General features: G+C 52.4%; 1 protein-coding gene and 2 non-coding genes across 9 annotated transcripts in view; 2 read left to right on the forward strand and 1 right to left on the reverse strand.

The window, feature by feature from the left end:
• The first annotated feature begins 1,243 nt into the window (after window positions 1-1,243).
• The window catches only part of Arrb1 (arrestin, beta 1), a 71,626-nt gene continuing 52,015 nt past the window's right edge, over window positions 1,244-20,854 (forward strand). For 2 of the 7 annotated variants that reach the window (NM_177231.2, NM_178220.3), the window contains exon 1: window positions 1,583-1,895. In NM_177231.2, the coding sequence (NP_796205.1) occupies window positions 1,876-1,895 (20 nt within the window). In that variant the 5' untranslated portion in view covers window positions 1,583-1,875. Of the gene's footprint in view, window positions 1,896-5,680; window positions 5,977-20,854 lie in introns of those variants that run through there. The other 5 variants (XR_003946373.1, XR_378207.4, XR_378208.4 and 2 more) reach the window with 5 other exon arrangements.
• On the reverse strand, window positions 9,997-10,068 carry n-TEctc3. Its single transcript has one exon. It is a non-coding gene; the product is annotated as a tRNA-Glu (tRNA).
• Mir326 (microRNA 326) lies at window positions 18,366-18,460 on the forward strand. The gene has a single exon (NR_029760.1). It is a non-coding gene; the product is annotated as a microRNA 326 (primary transcript).

A 20,854-nucleotide genomic window follows, 5' to 3' on the forward strand; every position in this document is an offset into this window, starting at 1 on the left:
TGGACTGTTGGTTTGCTGAGAAGTGATCGACAACATTGTTTGTTTTAGTGACATGACCGCAGATACTTACTAAGTAGGATGGCGAATGTGCTTTGAGCATCGGCACTGGGCACTGTCCTGAGTTCATCGGGCTTGGACGAAGCCCCCGTGGAGAGTACAAGACCAGGCCTCTTGATTTTGAGCTCACAAAGTTTGCTTCCTGCTATCAATAGAGAACCCTACTCTGCTCCTTTCAAGAGCCCCCCACAACGGCCTGCAGAAGGGTCAGGTGGCTTCCTGCTCTGCCCTGGTTGGAGGAAGGGAAGATCCCAGAGGCTAAGAAAGGGCAGGTGAAGTTACAGACCTTAATCCACTTCCTCTTAGCTCTTACCATTGCCCAGATGTGGACCACCCTGCCTGTCCATTAGCCTCTACCCACCCCTCCCCAATCTGGACATAATTATAGTCATTATCCTGGGATATTATTACCAATTCTATAAACAGCACACTCTATGTAAACAGCATAGGTAACTGCTTCTGAACATAATTACAGGAGATGTTTCCAGACCCCGCAATTGCATCAGAGTAAATGATAGCTTCCTTTCCTATCGTTAATACTCCGATATTAGGGACCTATCAGTGCCAATTAGTCAAACTCCAGCAGTGAGGGGCTGAGGACCTTACATTCCTCCCACTGCCTCAAGATCCCTTCTAGGAGAAAATGGATTCAAACCCTTTCCTACCCCTTCTTAGCCTCTGAACTCTACCCTCCCACTGCACACCGGCTACTTCTCCAGGGGTAGGAAACGTAAGGAAAGTCAAGGTTTCCAAGGATACCAAGAAAGCTGCAGACAGTAGACTCTGCTGGACACCGCTGTGTGCAGGTGTCTGCCCGCAAGAACAAGCAGATTCCTTCAACAATTGAACAGGACATCTGCTGGTCTTAGGACCCAGCCAATAGACCTGAAATGGGCTGAGTGGTGTCCAGAGTCATTACAGGCACCTAAGCTAGGCCTGGGTGCTATATCAATGATGCTAGATGCTACAGGCCACCAGCTAGTTGGCTCTCGGTCCCTTCTTTATCTCCTGTTCTCACTGCTTCCTCTTTCTGCCTGCCCCTCCCCTTTCCACTCTCATCTGCTCTCCAGCATTGCAGTCCGCTGCCCGCCCCCACCCCTTCTTCCTGTCCCTGTTGTGTCGTTGGGTGGTATCTCTCCAGAAGGGCGGGGGTGGGGAGGGTGGAGCAAAGGGCGAAGGCCTGGCTAGGCTTTTGGAATCTTTCGCTGTCCTCACACAGGGGCGCCTCTGAGGCTGGGCCTTGAAGTCTGCGGATTTTCCGCTTGCTTCTATCCGCAGACACAAAGGCCAGTCCTGGCGTGCGCGGGAGAGAGCGCTCGCACCCACGACTGTGAGCACACATACACAACTGCACAAAGACGTGCTACCTCTACACACACACACACACACACACACACACACACACACTCTCTCTCTCTCTCTCTCTCTCTCTCTCTCTCTCTCCACACCCCACCTCCCGACAGGCTCGCGCGCACAGCCGTGCACACGCACCAGCACTGGCACGCGCTTGCGTGCACGCGCTCCCGTGGACCAGCCGCGGCCGGCCACGCAGCCCTCACTCTCTGGGCGCGCACACGCAGAGCCGCGCACGGAGGCATACACGCGCGCTCACACCCGCACGCTCCACGCCCCTGGCGGCGGCCTGGGCGCTGTGCTGCTCGAGCGACGGGCGGGGACCCGGGCGGGGGCGGCGGCGGCGACAGCGGAGGAGGCGGAGCGGGGTAGCCGGGAGCGGGCTGGCCCGCGCTTCTCCTGGCGGCCGGGGATTTTCCAGCCTGGACGCTGACGCCGCGGACCTCCCTGCGGCCGCCGCGGACCATGGGCGACAAAGGGACACGGTGAGTGCGGGTGGCCGCCCTGTCCCACGCGCGCGTGGGGACGACCTGGGCGAGGGCACGGGCGGAGGTTCCAGTCAGCGTCACCCGGGATCTGGCACTCTGTTGTCCTCCCAAGTCTCTTGTGTGGTTCTCTGGCCAGAACCATGTGTACCGAGGCACCCAGGGTGGGCCACCCCATTGGGTTCACGGCTCCTGGCCGAGACGAGCTCACACACCCAGCCCTGGTCGATAGACTTCAGGACGCTCTGGGGCAGGCTGACACACAACACACAAGCTCATAAACACATGAGCACCCTTCTGCAGGCACACACTGACAGTCGTTGCCACACTTCGCATTTGTGACACGACGACGTCACATACGGTCTCTCACGCACACACCAGTCTGTCAACACATTCTTGCTGTCAGTCCTGTTAGCATACACAGGTCCCACTCGAACACGCACCAGCTCTAACAACACCCTCGTGTTGCTACACACATGCGGGCATACACCGACATACGTAGCCTGGCACTTGGGTGCTGCAAAGCACGGTCTAAGCTAGTACGTGCAGTCTGTCAACCCTCTCTGACGTGACACGATGTGGCCACAGGTCTTAGTGACACATCAAGGCTAACCACACACATGCAAGGCATAAAATGCCTGCAGGGACTGACATCCTCAGAGCAGTGGATACACTCACTTCTGACTCCTCATAGCAGGGCCGGGAACACAGGTCACAGAGTGGAAGGCTCTGAGACCTGGAAGGCAGGTCCCCATTCACATGGCTTTCTTCCCCTCTGTCCTCCAAAGCACATAGCTAGGGGCTCCATGTAGCTGAGGGAGGGTGACGGGAACTGTTTTGTAGAGCTTGCCTTGAGAGGAAAGGTTAGGCCCTCGAAATGGAAACTAGGTCAAAGTAGGAGGGCTAGGGAGGGGCAGGGAAGCTCGTGGGGTCAACCCTTATGACCAGACTGGTTCACCTTCCTGGCCCTTGAGAGTCTCCTTGCCATCTTCTCTGGCCCCTCCTCTAGCCTCCCTGCACCTGCCGTTTACCATTGCTTTCCTTATTACTCTTCTGTTTGTGTCCTTCCCTCTGCCTTTACCTCCTTTCTTCTGATATTAATTTATTTATTAAGCCCCTGTTGTATACTAGGCATAGCCTAGGGCATAAGAGATGATCAGAAAGGAAGCATCCCTGCAGTCACATGTTGGGACCCTTAAACAAAATGACTCATTGCCCACTGACAGCTGAGCCTCAGCAGTGAGTGAAAGCAGCTACAGAGGTTATTCCCATTTCCCAGGAGCAGAAACTGAGGCATAGTGGTAGCTCAGATACCTCATGTTTAGAAACTGCCTCCCACCAGCCTTCCTACTGATGGCCCTTCCTGGAGGTTAATTTTCCTATTCTTGTTTCCCAAAGAGGAACCAAAGGGTGAGAAAGGTCACTTGCCTTGCTGAAGGTCAGGAGGGGGCAGAGGCCAGGGTCCACTGTGTCTGTGGCTCTCCTTGGAGCTGCACTGTGTGCACCCTGGGTGTAAGGACTAGCAAGGGACCCACTTGGTGCAGAGACACAGTTTTGGGAGACTGCAGAGAGCTATGAGGTGTTTGCATTAACCTTGAGGGCCACCGTAACTGGTTGGTCAACACTGTGACCTAGGCCTCAGTCATTGGAGGAAGGATGCTAGGATGCGGCTCTCTTCAGCCACACCTGTCCCCCTCCCCACTTAGAGACCCTCTGGCGCTGCAAGGTCGAGCTTTGCTCCCTGCAGAGCACAGCAGGGAGTCAGCAGCCACTGGATTCTTCTTTGTTCTCCAGTGCTGCTGGTGACCGGGGTGACTCAGCCTTGCTGGGCCTCTCTGTAACTAGGGGAGAAGTGTCACAGCTCCCTGATACCTTGAATTGTCATAGGATGAGGACCTTGTGAGCCTCCAGACACCTGTTGGAGAGTCTGTCTGAGGCCAGAGCTTTGTCCTTGACTCCCCCTGCTGTGCTCCTAACTCAAGGGCAGACCCAGTGTTCCCACCTGTACACTGAAGCAATCAGAACTTTGGGTTTCAATGCTCCCCAAAGCTTACTGAGTTCACTGGACATAGGAGTAGGTAGGAGCTGCCTATGCCAGGAAATACAGACTAGCTACATAACCCCCACCTGTCCATCTTTGCCTCCCCTCCCTGGGCTCCATGAATTCTGCCTTTCTCTTTCTAGATCTATCTGGATATGAAAGGTAAGCTCGAGAAGAGAGTTTCTTCATTGTGTTCCATTAGCCATAAGATTTTTGCTTTGTGAATTGGAAGGGACATTGCAAATACTGACTAAAATACTCTTAGGCTCTGGAGTCATCACCTGTATCCCTGTCGGTTGGAGGAAGTGGTAATAAACATTAATCAAAACTGTCACTGCAGTTCACTTGCAGAAACACCTGGGTTGAGAGGAGTCCCAGGGTGGAGTAGGCGAGCACCAAGGTGGAACCCTAACAGGGATCCCACAGGGAGCATAGGCCATTGGAGAGTGGCTTCTCTGTACCCTGGATAAGGAGTTCCCAGAGCCAAATCCCCAGACTATACATCCCCCAGGTGATTGTGATGCAGGACACAAACGCTGTGGGAGGTGGAGGAGGAATTCGCACCACCACTCTGGGCTGTTTGTGGACCAAAACTGTCCTGGGTTGTCCAAGCCGCTAGGATTGACCTAGAAGCTTGAGGAGGCTGAGAAGTGGAACTGGAGCGCCCAGGGCCTGGAGGTGTGAAGGGGAACACAGGCCAGTCATCCCCAGCCTCTGGAATGTCTGGCTAAGCAACAGGATTTTTCTCCCACTGCCAGGGTCAGCTGGAAGGAGAGGGTGGAGCAATTCAGGGACAAGAACAAGTCCTTCTCTCCGCCAGGTGCATAAGGCAGTGGCCAGGAGACGGGAGGAGCAGGCCTTCAGGCTGAGACACTCTAGGAAGGAGCCTCAGAACCAAGGCTGCAGGGAGGATGGGGCTGATCAATAAACAGCATATGAACAAGGAAGGGGGGGTCAGCAAGCTAAATGGTTAAATGCACCTTTGCTGCCTGTCTGGGGTTAGAGTCACGTTCACAGGGGCTGGGAGATGACTCCAGTAAATGCTCATTGCTTAAGCATGAGGTCTTGAATTAGCATCTCCAGACTCCACATAAAAGCTGGGCATAGTGGGCTTGAACCCTAGTTCTGGGGATGGGGATAGGGGAGTCAGGAGGGAAAGAGATGTGGAGACAGGAATGTTGCCAGAGCTCTCTGGCCAGCCAGTCTAGCACTAACAGTATATCTCAAAACATAGGATGGAGAGCGTCTGAGGACAATAGCTGATAGTAACTTTTGGCCTTTATATATACACACACATACATGTGCATGCACATAAGCACACATACAAGAAGTATATGCACTAGCCTCACTGAATTCTTTCCATAATTTAGTAACAGGAATTGCTGTTCCCATTTTAAAGGTGTGGAAAGAGGAAGCGTGTTCACCACCAGTTAGCATCTGAACAGAGGTTCCTCTGTCCACCAAGGCCTCTCTGTTGCTGTATAAGTCTACCCAGAGGGAAAGGGGCTTGTCCTATTCACAGCTGACCTTTCAACTGCCCCCAGCTGGTCCACCAACTCTAAAAGTGACCAGAAAGGTCATCTTGAAACAACAGGAGGGATGGCGTGGAATTTCCTTTGCAGCAGACGTTGATGGACTCCCCACCCCCGCCCCCATAGAACCCTCTTCCCCACAACCCCATCCCAGGGAGGGAGGGAGGGAGGGTGCTGTAATGGGGCAATCACTGGCTCTCTGTGAACCTTGGCTGTCTGTCTTGAAGTGGTTAAGCCTTGGGTGAACCATCTTGGCTAGAACATGGGGAAGTCCTGTGGCTTTGGCAGGGTTGCTCCTGGTTTGCTGCTGGGCGTGGCTGTGAGCCTGGCCCGGTGTCCCTGAATCCCAGCTGGCTGCTGGGCTGCAGACTCCTTGAATGGCTTGTTTCCTTTCAAGTCTGGACCTCCTGGCCCGAGAGACTGAAACCTCTAGCTGGCATGGGGTCAGGGGTCCTTCCCCCTGGACATTTCCCACGGGCTGTGTTGATGGAAGACAGCAACAGGGAAGGTCAGAGTGGCCTTGTGACCTCAACCGGGCTCTCCTCTCTACTGCTTGTGGGGGGGGGTGACACTGCCGACAGTCCAGCTGAGATCTGTGTGGGTGGCAGGGGAGCCAGGAGTGGGCTGAGGAAGATGGAAGAGGCTTTCACAAAGGACCTTAAGCTTTGACAGAGGGGCAGGTGGGGACTTGAAAGTCTTCTGGGTGGACATGTAGGGCCTTGGAGGATGTGGATGACCTTGTGTAGGGAGAGTAAGGAGAGAAGAGAAGAGAAGATGGTGGGGATAGCGGAGCCTTGGAGAGCACTGGTGTGTTGGACAGAGAGAAGCAGTAGACAGCTGAGGACAGCTGGGGCCTGGAGTCCCAGGAGCAGGGGAGCAGTACAGAGGATGGGGGTGGGGAGGGGCTGCAGGAAGATCCCCACATGTGGTCAGAAGGTGGAAATGGCAGTCTGGGGATCTGGTGGGGTGGTGAGGGTGCCGCTGATTACTGTAGGCAGAGGTAAAGGGGGTGCTTCTGGTTGTTTTTTTTTTTGTTTTTTTTTTTTTTGTTTTTTTTTTTTAATGTCCCTCCACGACCTTTCCTCTGCAAAATAGTCACAGAGCCCTTACAACACTGAGGGCTTCCTGGAGGAATATAGGTCTTATAGGATGGGAAAAAAATCACAGTGTAGTGTAGTGTAGTGTATAAGCTGGCTAGGGCAGGCATGCTTCTGCAGTGAGGGTCCTCTGACTCTGATGGAGGTCTGAAAGGGCTGCCTGAATCAGGTGACCTGAGCTGGGTGCTGGATTTCAAGGAAGGTTTAGGTGACAGAAGGAAGAGCTTATGCCAAGGTATTGACAATGACTTAAGTTTGGGGCTATGAGGGCAAGGCTGAGAGGGGTGGCAGCCCTGGCCCTAGGTGCTAGAGCAACAGAGTAACATGGCATATTCTTACTTGTACAGTGTGTGTGTGTGTGTGTGTGAGTGTGTGTCCCAGCTGGCGAGCTCTTTTTGGATCTGGCTAAGTCTGCTTCTTGTTGGTGAGCCCACCAGCCTTCAGATCTCAGTCTTGGATGATGCCTGGCAGACTGGCAGAGCTTTGTTGAACTAGCTTGAACTCTGTCCTCTTTTATGCCTCTGCTCTCAGCCCTGGGGGACCACCCCTAAGTGCTGACATAAGTTCCATCTCTTCCATTAGGGATCCCTCAGAACCAAAGCACTACTCCTCACATTGGGCTGGGTGTTCAGAGGCGGGGGATCATGGCTCATTTAAACTGGCAGGTTCCAGGCAGAACCTGTGGCACTCTTTCAGACTGGGGGCTGCCTAGAAGAGAATGTTTGCCCTCCACGGGGCATGGGGCTGCTGAGGGGGAGGCTCATCACCGTGTGTGTGTGTGTGTGTGTGTGTGTGTGTGTGTGTGTGTGTGTGTGTGTGTGCTGGGACAGAACAAGGGTCCTCCTAGCAGATTCCAGGCACTGCCCTGCCATGTGCAGGATGGATCCTGTCCCCGGGGGTGGGTGGCTTGATTCCTAGCAAGGGCGTGGAGAACGGGGGTAGAACTGGGTGGCTGTTTTGAGAGGGAAACAAAGGGCTCTGTTGTCCAGCCCCTTCTCTGCCTCTTTCCTTAGAGGAGCCCTGGCTGGGTCATCTCTCAGGAGACAGCCTCCTCCTTCCTGGGACTGGCCCATCTCTAGAACTACCTCAGAAGAACTCCTTGTTCCTGCTCGGGAGATCTGATGGCAGATGAGGCCCCAGGAGATTAGGCCCCAGGGACTGGGCCTCACAGGTCCCTGGAGGTCTGTGTGACCCCTGAAAGGATGGGACCCTGTCTTGGTCCCAGGGAGAGAAAATTGACTGTTGACTTACAAGCCTCAACACGGTGTGGGTGGTGGTGGTGTTGGGGGTGGGGGTTGGGGGGAGCTGTGGCAGTAGGCAAGACTCTACAGTTCCTAAGCTGGGAGGCAGAGTGTCCCTGGTGTGGGGCCTATGGATTCACAATGGGTTCCCTTGGTGGTCTTGCAGTTGCTCCTCCAATGTTGCCACCAATGGGAGTAGAAAGGTTTGAGCAAAGGGCCAGAGAAGTAGACTGGGTTGGACCATTCTAGGAGCACTTGTTCTTGGCCAAAGGGCCAGAGAAGTAGACTGGGTTGGACCATTCTAGGAACACTTGTTGAGGGCTCACACACTACTGTGTGACCGAGGATGTGTGATTCACCAGCTCTAGTGTCTCTACAGAAGTCTAACCAGCCAGCATGAGTGAAGCCCTTCTCTTGTATTCTGATTCCTGGCTTTTCCTCTGGGGGGCCAAAAATGGAGAATTGGATAGCTCAGGCCTCTTAGAGATTGGTGAGGCAGAGCCTGCCAAGGAAGCAGGTCCAGGGTGTAGAGTCCGTGGTGATCAGGGTTCTGAAGGAAGTACCTCCTGCTTGCTTCTGTGGCTTCAAGTCTTCCTTTAGAGGTGGTCTTCATTGTATGGTTTCATCTCCAGACTCCAGGAACATCAAATCAACTAGTCACTGGCAAGTCCCTGATGGTCAATTCCCTCCGACCAGGCAATTCCTTCCTGGACAGGTTTTCCTCTTCCCTTCAGTTCCTCTCTCCATCAGACCCCATCCTTTCAGGGTTTCAATATGTACCCAACTGTCCTCGAGCTCACAGATCTGCCTGACTCTGCCTCCCGAGAGCTGGGATTAAAGGCCACTGTGCCTGACTCCTTCAGGGGTTCACTTCCTTCAGGAAGCAGCCCGAGTCTCGGTGGCACTCTGGGGGTCCCCTTCTAGGTTGGCTTCCTTGATGCCATCAGATCTATTGGGCATAGATCAGTTTACCTGGGTAGAATGGATTTCAAATCCCAGTGCTGACACTCAGGAGCTGATAGCCTGACCAGTTGTTTAGCCGCTTGTGGCTCCCTGTCTGTAAGGCTGGGATGGGACTGGCTTAAGGGCTAGGTGAGCTAACAGGTATAGCTCAGAGTCCTGGCACAAGAACGGGGCTGGAGGTGAGGGTTGAATGTTCTCCCTTCCCAAGCTGAGCTCCCCCAGGAAGAGAACTGGCTCATTCATTTTCAGGCCCCAAAGGCTTCATGCTTAGTATGCAGGGGGTAACTTGGCCCCACATAATGCTTTTGTCATTTGACAGGCCCAGGTTCCTCCAGGAAGCCCTCATCGATCACCAAAGCTTCCTGACCCCTGCCATCTTCTCACGCACACACTTACCTCTTTCCCTGCTTACATCTTGTGATATTCTCACGTGAACCAAGCAAGGGCACCTGGCCCAGATCGCCTCGTCCCTGGTATCTGTGCAGGTGTGGCAAGGCACTGAGCTCTGTCTATATTTGTTAAGTGAAGGAAGCTGGATGCAGGCATTTCAGTGGGAGATGTCCTAGGAGGGGAGAGAACCATTTCAGAATATCATAGAGACATAGGAATTAGATTAGGCTCATGGCCCAGAAGACAGAGGTCGTGAGATGACCAACTTTCTCTCAGTGAAACGAGAGTTTCAGATCCCGGAACTTTCCGGCAGAGAACCGACAGTAGCTGTTCTCTCATGGTTGGTAGCACTGTCTGGGCAGATCCAAACCTCATGGTGTCAGGGATTGAATCCACGTGTGCTAGACAAATGCTCTACTGCTGAGCTATAGGCCCAGTTCTGTTCTTGTTTTGAGTCAGGGTCCCTAGCTCAGGTAGCTTTTACCTCCCTAGATAGCCAAGGTTGATCTTGAACTGCCCATCCTCCTGTCTCTACCTCCAGAGTGCTGACATCACAGGTCTGTATCAGTGTGCTTGGTTTATGTTTGCTGGGATTGGACCCAGGGCCTTGTGCATACTAGGTGAACACTCAAACACTTCATCTGATGAACTACATCCCAGCCCCAAATCCCGCTTTGTTGTTGTTGTTGTGGGTTTTTGTTTTTGTTCTTTTCGAGACAGGGTTTCTCTGTATAGCCCTGGCTGTCCTGGAACTCACTCTGTAGAAATCCACCTGCCTCTGCCTCCCAAGTGCTGGGATTAAAGGCATACACCACTACTGCCCAGCAGAAGAGAGGCTTCCCTGACCAGGAATCAAACCTGGGCCATGGAGGTGAGAGCACCAAAGCCTAACCACTAGACCACCAGGGAGCATCCCAAATCCTATTTCTTAAGTGCCTCCATGTGAAGCCATCTTTCCCTGAACCTTAAATGTGGGTTCCCTCTGTCCTGCTCACTCCTAGGCACCCCCGAGTTTGCCTGCCTGCCTTCCTTCCTTCCTTCCTTCCTTCCTTCCTTTTTTCCTTCCTTCCTTTCTTTCTTTCTTTTTTTCTTTCTTTCTTTCTTTCTTTCTTTCTTTCTTTCTTTCTTTCTTTCTCTCTCTCTCTTCTTTCTTTCTTTCTTTCTTTCTTTCTTCCTTTCTCTCTTCTTTCTCTCTTTCTTTCTTTCTTTGCTTTGGACAGAGAGAGCAAGAAGTCCCACTTGCGGGTGGACATCTGGGTCTGCCTACAGTACACCCACTGTGGTTTGACCTGGCTTGAGGAGGGGGACGTGGCTTCCCATGATCTGCCCGGATCAAGGAGCTCTTTATGCAGTTCAAGAGCCTGCCTCGGCTGGCAGAGCCTAGGTCTCCCATTGGCTGCCCAATGGGCAAGTGCTCAGAACCCACCTCATTATAAGGAACAGAATTCTGGGCACCAGAGCCAGCAGGCTGCGGTCATAATCAACCAGTTAAACTTCCCAAGTTTGGCCCAGAGGAGTGTGTAGGGGGCCAGGGGGGTGGGTGGTAAGGCTGGGAGGGAGTCCGAGGGGGGCCCAGAGTTGAGCCTGCTGGGCAGAGCTGAGAAAGCATAGCAGGAAGAAGGGAGAGAAGCTAGAGAGTAAGGAAATGGATAGATGCAGAGAGGATGCTATCTGGGGAGAGCGCCCTGACCAAATGGGAGCCCCAACCCCACTTCCTCACTGACTCTCCTATGAAGGCAAGCTGTTCCTCTTTGAGCCCCACTTTCTCAATGTGTCAGAATGGAGGTGGGAGAGGCTTTGAGGCCTCTGGGATCTCTCCTTGTTTTACAGGTTCTGTGATGAGGAGGGAGAGAGGCCCCAGCAATACTGTTCAGTGCTTGAGAGCAAAGGCACAGCCCCCAGCAGCCTGTATCTCAGGAAGATCCACATCCTCTGCTGGAACCTGGGGGTCTGATTAGCCGTGGGCCTAGCTGTAATCGGTTAATTGGAAGGGGAGGTTTGCTGGGCTCTCCCCAGGCACCTCCTATCCCCAGACTTAGTCCTGCCCAGGACTGTCCAAGTTCCAAATAGTGTCCTCAGGGAGGGACTGTTTAAAGCTCTACTCTCCCTCTCCAGGGAGGGGTAAAACCCTGGCCTTTCCATTTCCAGGTAGTACTGTCAGTGGTGTGTGTGTGTTGGGGAGCAGGGAGGAGGGACTCCCCAGAAGTAGAGCCCTATGTTTTGGGGTGTGAATTTTACTGTCAGACAAATTCAAGTACTTGCCAGCACGCTCTCACTTGTTCCCTATTGTGACCCTGGTCAAGGGGCTTGGACTCTGTAGGCCTCCGTGTCCACATCTGGGAAGTCAGTGCTCCCTCCTACCACTCTGGATGGCAAGGGCCCAGAGGTAAGGGTTTGACAAAATCACTATTAGAGACAGGAATGGTGGTACACACCTGCCATTCAAGCACGCGGGAGGATTGCCTGGACTTTGAGGCCAACTAGTTTCTGGGATGAAAGGGTCAGTGAGCTGGCTCAGCTGATGAAGGGGCTTGCTGTGAAGACTGACGATCTGAGCTTGGTCTCTAGAACCCGTGCAGCCAAAGAGAGCTGATTCTCATAACACAGACACACACAGGTAAAATGTGATCTAAACGTTGCTTGTTATGAATGCCTGGGGAAGGGACTTTGACTTTTGTCTGCCTGTCCCTTCCCGTGCCTTCTCCCAGCCAGTGCCATGCACACTGCTGCTTGGTGGCTTAGTGGGCTTGCCCAGGGCCGAAGGAGAAGGACCAGTCATGACAGGAAAGGGAGAAAGATTACCCAGGGCCAGCGTTGTAGTGCTGGGGTGGGGCACCTCCTTTTTGGCCCCTGTCTGCCAAAGCAAATTCTCTGAAAGGAAGTGGGGAAAGACTGCCGAGCTGGAAGCTGGGAGCATCCCAGCCCCAACCCCAGTCCTAGCTCCTTTAACCCTCACCCCCTGTTCAGGGCCCACAGCCTGGTTTGCTGCCAGGGAAGCTGGCGGGCCACTTTTTCACACACTTGGAAAACAACAGCCCTTCCTGGTTCCCAGTGTTCAGCAGGAGGGGCTGGAGAGATGTCCTCAGGTCGGGAGTCGGGGTGGGGGGACTGGCAGCACATGGCAGGAGGCTGCCTCAGCTTCCCCAGCCGCTTGCCAGCCTCAGAGTTGGGCTCTGACTTGGAGGCCAAGGCCTAGGAAGTTGGTTATATAAGTCAGCAAGACTCCCTGCTCACTTCCTCCTTCTCTCTGCAGTGAGGCCCTGCAAGCAGGAGGCAGGTGCCACTTTGCTCAGAATCTCTAGGCCCAGCAGGTTATGGTGACCATCCTGTGCTGGGACAGAGTGGTGTGTAAGAGTGGTCTCCTTGTCCACACCCTGCGGGACAGGCTTATGGGCAGCCTCCGTGCAGGCCACTGGGTTGGCAGCGAGCATTGGCTCCTCCCACACTCTGAGAGCTGCAAAACTTCATTAGAGGAAACAGGCGGCAGACCTGAGATCATTTGCCTACAAACTGCCCCCAGAGGGGAGCTGGCCTCTGCAGCCAGAAGAACAAATCGCCAGCATTTTTCAGTTTGTTCCACAAACAGTTCTCCAGTGCTGGCTAGGTGCCAGACCTCTACTACAGGCATGTCCCTGGAGTGGCCCAATCTACCACAGTGGACATTTAGGGAGCAGTTTGGTTTCATGTGCCACCTAAGGGTGGACCCTTTCTCCGTAGCTGGAGTATTGGCTTTCTTGGAATTCTTATGAACGAAGAGCAGCCTCTTTTAGGTTGGGATTTTCAGAAACGGCTTATTCCCTTTCTCCTGGTCTGTGTCACCCTTCACTCCTCCACCCGAGCGAGCAGAAGTTTCTCTGTCTTACCAGCCCCTGGGGTCTGAGATAGGAAGTGGGGACAGCTTCTTGTAGCACTTGTATGTCTGGGGGAGAAAGAAAGTAAGTGGCTGGAACATTCCTTTTGGTGGTTTTTATTATTATTATTATTATTATTATTATTATTATTATTATTATTAAAGACAGGATTTTTCTGTGTAGATCCGGCTATCCTGGAATTCTGTAGGCCAGGCTGGCCTTTAACTCAGAGATCCACCTGCCTCTGCCCCCCCCCCGAGGGCTGGGATCGAAGGTGTGTGTCAAGCTACTGCCACCACCACCCAGCTGTCTGTAACGTTCTTTTTATTTTATTTTTTTAAAAGATTTATTTATTTTATATATGTGAGTACACTATAGCTGTCTTCAGACACGCCAGTAGAGGGCATCAGATCCCATTACCGATGGTTGTGAGCCACCATGTGGTTGCTGGGAATTGAACTCAGGACCTTTGGAAGAGCAGTCAGTGCTCTTAACCACTGAGCCATCTCTCTAGCTCCAACTGTAACATCCTGTTTGTTTGTTTTTGGTTTTGTATTTTGAGACAGGATTTCTCTGTGTAGCCCTGACTGTCCTGGAACTCACTCTGTAGACCAGGCTGGCCTCAAACTCAGAAATCTTCCTGCCTCTAACTTCCAAATGCTGGTATTAAAGGTGTGCACTACCACTGCCCGGCTGGCTGTAACATTCTTAAGAGAGTGGCAAGGGCGTTTCAGTTTACAGCTGGACAGCAATCCAGGATTAAGACTCAGAAGCCACTAACAGAACAGGGGACCCTCGTGCACGCTGTGGGAGATACATCTGATAGGACTCAGAGATGCAGTGGGAGCTCTGTGGGACAGGCATTCAGCAGGGACTGGAACCCTGCCCCCCATGGTGGCTCGAGTTTCATAGCTTTCAGTAAGGAGTTTCTTAGGAATGCAGACTACTTCAGACACACACACACACACACACACACACACACACACACACACACACGGTGGGGAGAGAGAGAGAGAGAGAGAGAGAGAGAGAGAGAGAGAGAGAGAGAGAGAGAGAGAGAGAGAGAGACCTGGGTTGAAGCTAGCTATAGTAGTGCAGGCCTATAATCTAAGCACATGGTAGAAGGATGAGGTCACCCTGCTCTGCACTGTCAGCTCCAGGCCAACCAGGGTGGCATTGTGGGTCCCTCCCCCACCTTTTTTAGTTAACAAAACAAAAACAAATAGGTCAAGAAATCAAGGGGGAAACTGTCACAAACAAGCAAGCAAGCTGCACATATCTAAAGCTACTGGGCAAATGGCACCGGAAGCAAGATTACTGGGGGCAGCAGGGGTTCAAGCTTCCCTCCAGCAGAGCAGATCTTGCAGAAGCCCACTGGAGCAGAGTGCAAGGCGGGGGTGTGGGGGGGTGTTGTTAGTTTTAGGAGACACAGCCTCTGCTTGGGCCTGTGGCCCGGAAAGAGCATGTGTGCTGGTCTGTGTGGTTTAGAGTGCCGTCTTTAGGGACACTGAGGCCAAGCGGTGTGGGAGAAAGGGCAGCAGGCTGGGTTTGCACCCCACCATACCTGTCTCTGTCTGTGGGTGAGATGCTAAATTGTGGGGAAGTGGTACCCCTTCTTTCTCACTGTAGTGACTGTGCTAATGAGTGCACCCAGAACTAACAGGGCTCATCTGGTGGGTAAGATTTTTGTCATGAGTCTGTGTGGCCCCAGGGCTGTGGGAGAAAACTGAAGGCATTTAAAAAAAGACTTAGTAAGGAGAATTTTGATTTTTTTCTTTTTTGGCAAGTTTTTTTTTTCAATATCCTAAAAAGGACAAAGCTGATGACACGTTATAATCAAGCAGTTAATATGCACACTGCTCTTTCTAGCATGCAGCAGCGAGGTGCCTTTTCTGCAGCCATTCAGCAGCTATGATTGAAATCACCCTTTTGCAGAATGAACCCTGTTGCCGGGAATTTTCAGAGGACTATGGTGAGCCCTGTCCTGGCCACAGGCGGTCCTGGGTTTCTCCAGCCACAGCTTCTTTATGAATGAGATGGTATCTGGGACAGAGGTTACCTGAATCCACACTCGCTGTAGAGAAACCCATTCCCTGTCCTGGGCAGGCTCAGCTCAGACATCCGGTCTGAACGGTGAGGTGGGCATGTCTTCTAAGGCTGCTCCTTGCAACCAGCTCTGGCCTGGGCCAACCCACTGGTCTTCTGCCTGGTCTGTGGCTCAGTATATGGCCTGGAACCAACCCTTTTGTTTGGAAACACACCAGACCAAGGCCTTCCCAGCTTAAAAGCTCACCAGTTGTTCCCTACAGGAGCATCTCTGGTTTTCAGGTGGTACCAAGAACCCTGCAGTTCCTGTCCCTAACTTCCTGCCTGCTGTCCCCACACTGTGGACACTGGCTTGACCTCAATGGCCATTGACTTTCCATACCTGGGTGTCTGTCAGATCAGGCTTTGGGCCTGAAGAGCCCTACCCCCTAATTGATAGGAGCTTCTTTATATGTTGTTTTCAAGATGTGATTCACTATATATAAGCCACTTTGGCCTTGTACTCAAGGTGGTCCTCCTGCCTCAGCCTTCTGAGTACTAGTACTGTGTGCTCTTATACTTGTCTCCTTCCTTGCAACCTTCCATCTCCTCCACCCAGCACACGCTGAGACAGGATCTCCTGTACCCCAGGCTGGCCTCAGATACACTATGCATTTGAAGAAGCCCTTAAACTTGTGATTCTCCTGTCTCCACGTCCTGAATATTGGGATTGCAAGCGTGTGCTATCGGATGGATTTATGTGTTTCTGGGACAGAATTGGTGTGAAGCAAGCCTCCTGCCAGCCACACTGCATCCCTGGCCTGCCTCCCTTCCTTGGACATCTTTTCCAGGTGTGGAGCTGCTCTGTTGGAGGCTGTCCTTTGGGCCGGAGTTAGGGAGGGAGGCCAGAGAGGGCTCAGAGGAAGTGGGCCTGGGCTGCTGACCCAAAGGAGAAGTACCCTTTCCTTCGTCTCATTTCCTTCCTGGCCCTGGTACTGAAAGAAAGCAGGCAGAAGCAGTAGAAAAGAGGAAATACTTTGAACTGGGGACTAAGATCTCCCAGCTTGGAGATGATTTTAAAAGTCCCAGTTCTCAAGCCCCTCTCTCCGTCCTCTCCTTTTCCTGTACACAGGACACCTTCTGCCCACACAGGCTATGCAGACAGAGGCTACAAAGCTGACCTGGCCTCGTCCTGTCTTTACAGCTCTATCGCATGCACGCTGGAACTCACCATCTTCTTATCTGTCTCATTGGGTTTGAGTTCAAGTCTTGGCAAGAGCTCTTGCAGCTCTGTAACTCTGGGCAAGTCACGGCACCTTTCTGAGCCTTGGTTTCTTCTGCATACCATAGAAAGGATAATACCTACCTCATAGGGTGGTGCCGCTCTGTGGGCGAAGGGCTGAGCAGGTATCTTTGATAGCACCTGTGTGGCGAGTGGAAGCTACTTTCAGGTCAGAAACTTCTTGAGAGAGTTGACCAACACCTGGGCTAAGGCCAGGGCACACAGTGCCACGCCAGCTTCTTGAGACTGCCTCATTTTTGCACTTTAGGGGATCCTTTTTCCCAGCTCAGTGCTGGGTACATTAGTAACCAAGTTACTGTCTTACTTACTGTTCTATTGCTGTGAAGAGACACCATGAGCAAGGCAACTTATAAAAGGAAGCATTTAACTAGGAGCTTGCTAACAGCCTCAGGGGGAGAGTTCATGACCATCATGGCAGGAAGCATGGTGGCAGGCAGGCATGGCCCCAGAGCAGTAGCTGAGAGCTTACATCTGATCTTCAGGCAGGAGAGAGAGAGAGAGAGAGAGAGAGAGAGAGAGAGAGAGATTGGGCCTTGCTTTTGAAACCTCAAAACCCACCCCTAGTGACACACCTCCGAGGCCACACCTCCTCCAAGGCCACACCTCCTCCAAGGCCACACCTCCTAATCCTTCCTCAAACAGTCTGCCAACTGGGAACCAAACGTTCCAACATACAAGCCTATGGGGACCACTCTCGTTCACACCACCATGGTTTCTTTCTGTGTACTTTCCGTAAGGAATTGTGGATGAGCTGTATCAGTGAAGTCATCAAGAGTGCCGGACAGAGTGGGAACAGGACAACTGAAAGCAAAGCCTGGTTTGTGATGTGGGACTGGAAGTGATAAAAGCACGTGGGAGGCCCAGGAGGTGGACAGTGAGGACGAGGTTGGGCAGTGGGAAGTGAGGTGTGCTCAGCGGGAGTGCACAGACACAAGGCCCTGAGTGTGCAAGGCTTTTGCTCTGAAGCGCTTCCAGGGTCTAGTGCTTTCTTGGATGTCTGGCGAGAAGGCAGGGCAGTGGCTGTTTCCTGCTGTGCAGGAGGATCTGTCATGATTTCCCGAAGCTGCTGTTCTGACCAGCTGCTCAAGTCCTTTCACTCTGTGGCCACTGTCCTCTGAGTGTCTGCGACCGCTTCTTCCCTCCGGGGTGAGTGGAGACTAGGCTAGGGTGGCAGAGGAGGTGGGAGAGGAGGCCCACGCTCAGGTCCATTTTCAGAAATGAAGGGGGTCAATTTCTCACCTGCTCCACATGATCACAGTCCTTCTCTGAAAGTGTCTGAGGCATGGCTCTTGTAAGAAAGTCCTTGGTGTGTCTAGTGCATAGTTGGTTTGCTCTTACTGTCTCCTTTTGCAAAATGAGGACTGTTTTAGGATTTCCATTGCTGTGGAAAGACACTGTGACCAAGGCAAGTCTTATAAAGAACAGCATGTAGTTGGGGAAAGCTTACAGGTTGGGCAGTTCAGTTTATTATTACCAAGGCAGGAAGCATGGCAGCATCTAGGCAGGCATGGCACTGGAGAAGCTGAGAGTTCTACATCTTGATTGGACAGCATCCAGGAGAAGACTGACTCTCTCTTCACTGGGCGGAGCTTGAGCTTAGGAGCCTCAAAGCCCACCCCTACAATGACATACTTCCTCCAACAAGGCCACACCTCCTTCAATAAGGCCACACCTCCTAATAGTGCCATGTCCCATGGGTCAAGCATATTCAAACCGCCACAGAGATGAAATGACTTACTCCGCATAGCCACTGAGACTATGGTATGTGCTGGCTGGCAGGTGGGGTTCTTAGCTACTCTGGGTTGCACGTGCCGCTGGGGGTAGGGGTGGGGGTGCAGATCCTGCCAGCCCGCTGGAAGGATCTTCTCTAGGATATGCATCAGGATCACCAAGACCTCCACTGGTGTGGCCTTTGTGAGCAGCAGGCCCCGAACTCAGCTGAGCTTGGCTACTTCAGAAGCTGTGACAAGACACACAGACCTGGACCATGGCGGGTACGGTTCTGCACCAGGAGAACTCTTCCGAGCCTCATCTGTCTGTTGGGCTGGGGGCAGGGCCTTTGTGAAGGCGGGTTATGCTCAGATCGCCTCTGGGCCCTTCCTCCAGTCCCGAGGCAGATTTACTTCGAGGCAAAACTGCACACCAGCTCCAGGCTCCTCTCAGGACCTCATCTTTTGTGTCCCAGGGCTCAGAGCCTTCCTGAATCTGTATAAGAAAGATCATTTGTGTTGTTCATTTATTAGGTTGTTTTTTTTTGTTTTTTGTTTTTTAAAGCAGACATCTGGGATGGGGGTGTAACCCATGTATATGGCCCTGGGCTAGATGCCCAGCACCTATAAACAGTGTGTAGTGGTGCATGCCTGTAATTTCAGCACTTGGGAGGTAAATGCAGTACACGCTAGGAGGGTGACCGGCATTATCAACTGTGGGGCACAGCTGGACTGGAAAGGGACGATCAGAGCCCACATGGGGCTCTCCGTGGGGAAGGGCTAGAGGAAGCCTGGCCTGGCCTCCACTCCAGTCGCTGGTTGAGGAGTCTGATTGCTTTAGGGCTTGCAGCCACTTCCAGAGCAGCTCAGCTGAACTTGACAGCTCAGTGAGGAAGCCAGCTATGTTCTCTTCTGCAGTCCCAGTGGGGGCTGCCCGTCCTTCCCCAACGTCAGTACCCAATTTATGGAAGAAAATTGGGGAGAGCAGGTTGTGGGTTACGAGAAAAATCAGGGACCTGGTTATTAGGCTAGGTTTCAAATCCCATGTCTAGCTGGGATGGTGGTCCACACGTGTAATCCTAGCACCAGGGGGACGGACGGAGCAGGAGATCAGTTCAAGGCCAGCTTTGACTATGTGAGACCTTGTCTCAAAAAAAAAAAAAAAAAAAAAAAAGAAAAGAAAATTGAATTTCACCTCTTCTGCTTGTCAGGTCAGCAAATGTTAAATAGTTACATAATTTTCCTGAACTTTTGTTTTTATCTTAAAAGTGGGTTAATACTGTATCCTTCCTGCCATGGGATTGTGGTAAGCCTCAAAAGAGATACTGTAAGACTAAACCCAGGACCTGGCACACAGTAGGTATTCAGATTGTGCCCAGCACATTCCCATAGCCCTTATTACCTTGTATGCTGCCTGCACCACACCCACCCGCCTGTGCCCTGTGTCAATGTGTGCTTGCTCCCCGAGCTTTCTTTGTTTGTCTTGTGACCTTTCTCAGCCTCTACACAGCACCTATGAGGCACTTCAGAAAGGGCCAGTAAGAAGAAAAGAACATTCTTTTAGGTAAAAACTGTGCACCTACTGTGTGTCCCCGCCGGGGAGCTTCTGTGTGGTTTTTGCCCTGCAGAGCCCCAGTGGTTGTGACTGTTGCTAGGCTCCTGGAGGCCAGCAACTTTGTACTGTGCAGAGCCCTGTAATCATATTGCTGTTAGAGACACGCTGACATCTGCCATCTCCCTGCTGTGGAATGCCAGCGCCCTGGGATCTGTGTCTCCAGGTTCCAGTGCCTGGCAGCAGAGGTATGCAGCGTAAATTCCATGCTGAGAACATAGCCGAGGCTTGCTTTTCTCTCTCTCATTAAGTCAAGCCTACTTCCTCGGTCTACCCAGCCATTTTCTAGGTGGGGCAAGTCTTTCCTCAGGTTCAGATTGGGTAGACAGATAAATCAAGTGTTCTGCTGGGTCTTGGAGGAGGTAATGCTGGAAGTCAGCTGTGTTTTCAGCGGGTCTTCCATCTGACCCGTGCTCTGTCTGCCTGGGGTGGAGAAGTGACAGCCCAGACGTTCTGTTTCTAGCAGACCCTCATTGCTGGCCTCACAATGGGTTTGGAGCTCTGTGCAAAACTGTTTATGTTTCCACAGCAGAATTTATTGCCCAGCCTGGCCTTCTGCAATTAATTATAAGCCAAACAAATAACTTGTCTCTAGGAGGCTGGGGATCGGCATAAACATTTATGCCAGTCCAGAGGCTGGGTACTTTCCTCTGGCCTTGGGAACAGAGGGGCAGGATGGGGTGGGTCCACTTCCTCCTGACCCCAGGAGGTCTTGTATGTGTGTTCTCGCTCTCAGTCTTCCAAAGTATCCCAGAATAGGGTTCCCACTTGTAAAGGGAGACTCAGGCAGAGAGTTAAGCAGTTTGTCCAAGACCACACAGCTTGCAGGGAGGGCTGTCCATCTGTCCATCCACCCATTCAAATATTTATTTACTAAGCTCTCATCAAATGGGAAGTTGTTTTCTAAGCTGACTGAATTTGTAGGCACAAGGTGGTAGCCTCGGGGCCCAGGCACGTGGCTCAGTTGGTGGTGTGCTTTCCTGGCATTCATGAAGTCCTGGGTTCAAGTCTAGTGCTACATAAACTGGTCAGGTTGGCCACCTACCTGAAGCAAGAGGATCAGAAGTTAGAGGGAATGGCGGGCGTGTTGGCACATTCCTTGAATCCAGCACTCAGGAGCCAGAGGCAGGTGGATCTCTGAGTTTGAGGCAAACCTGGCCTAAAAAGCCAGTTCTAGCTACACAGATAGTGATGA

This window comes from Mus musculus, chromosome 7 (genome assembly GCF_000001635.26).
Source record: "Mus musculus strain C57BL/6J chromosome 7, GRCm38.p6 C57BL/6J".
Lineage (NCBI taxonomy): Eukaryota > Metazoa > Chordata > Mammalia > Rodentia > Muridae > Mus > Mus musculus.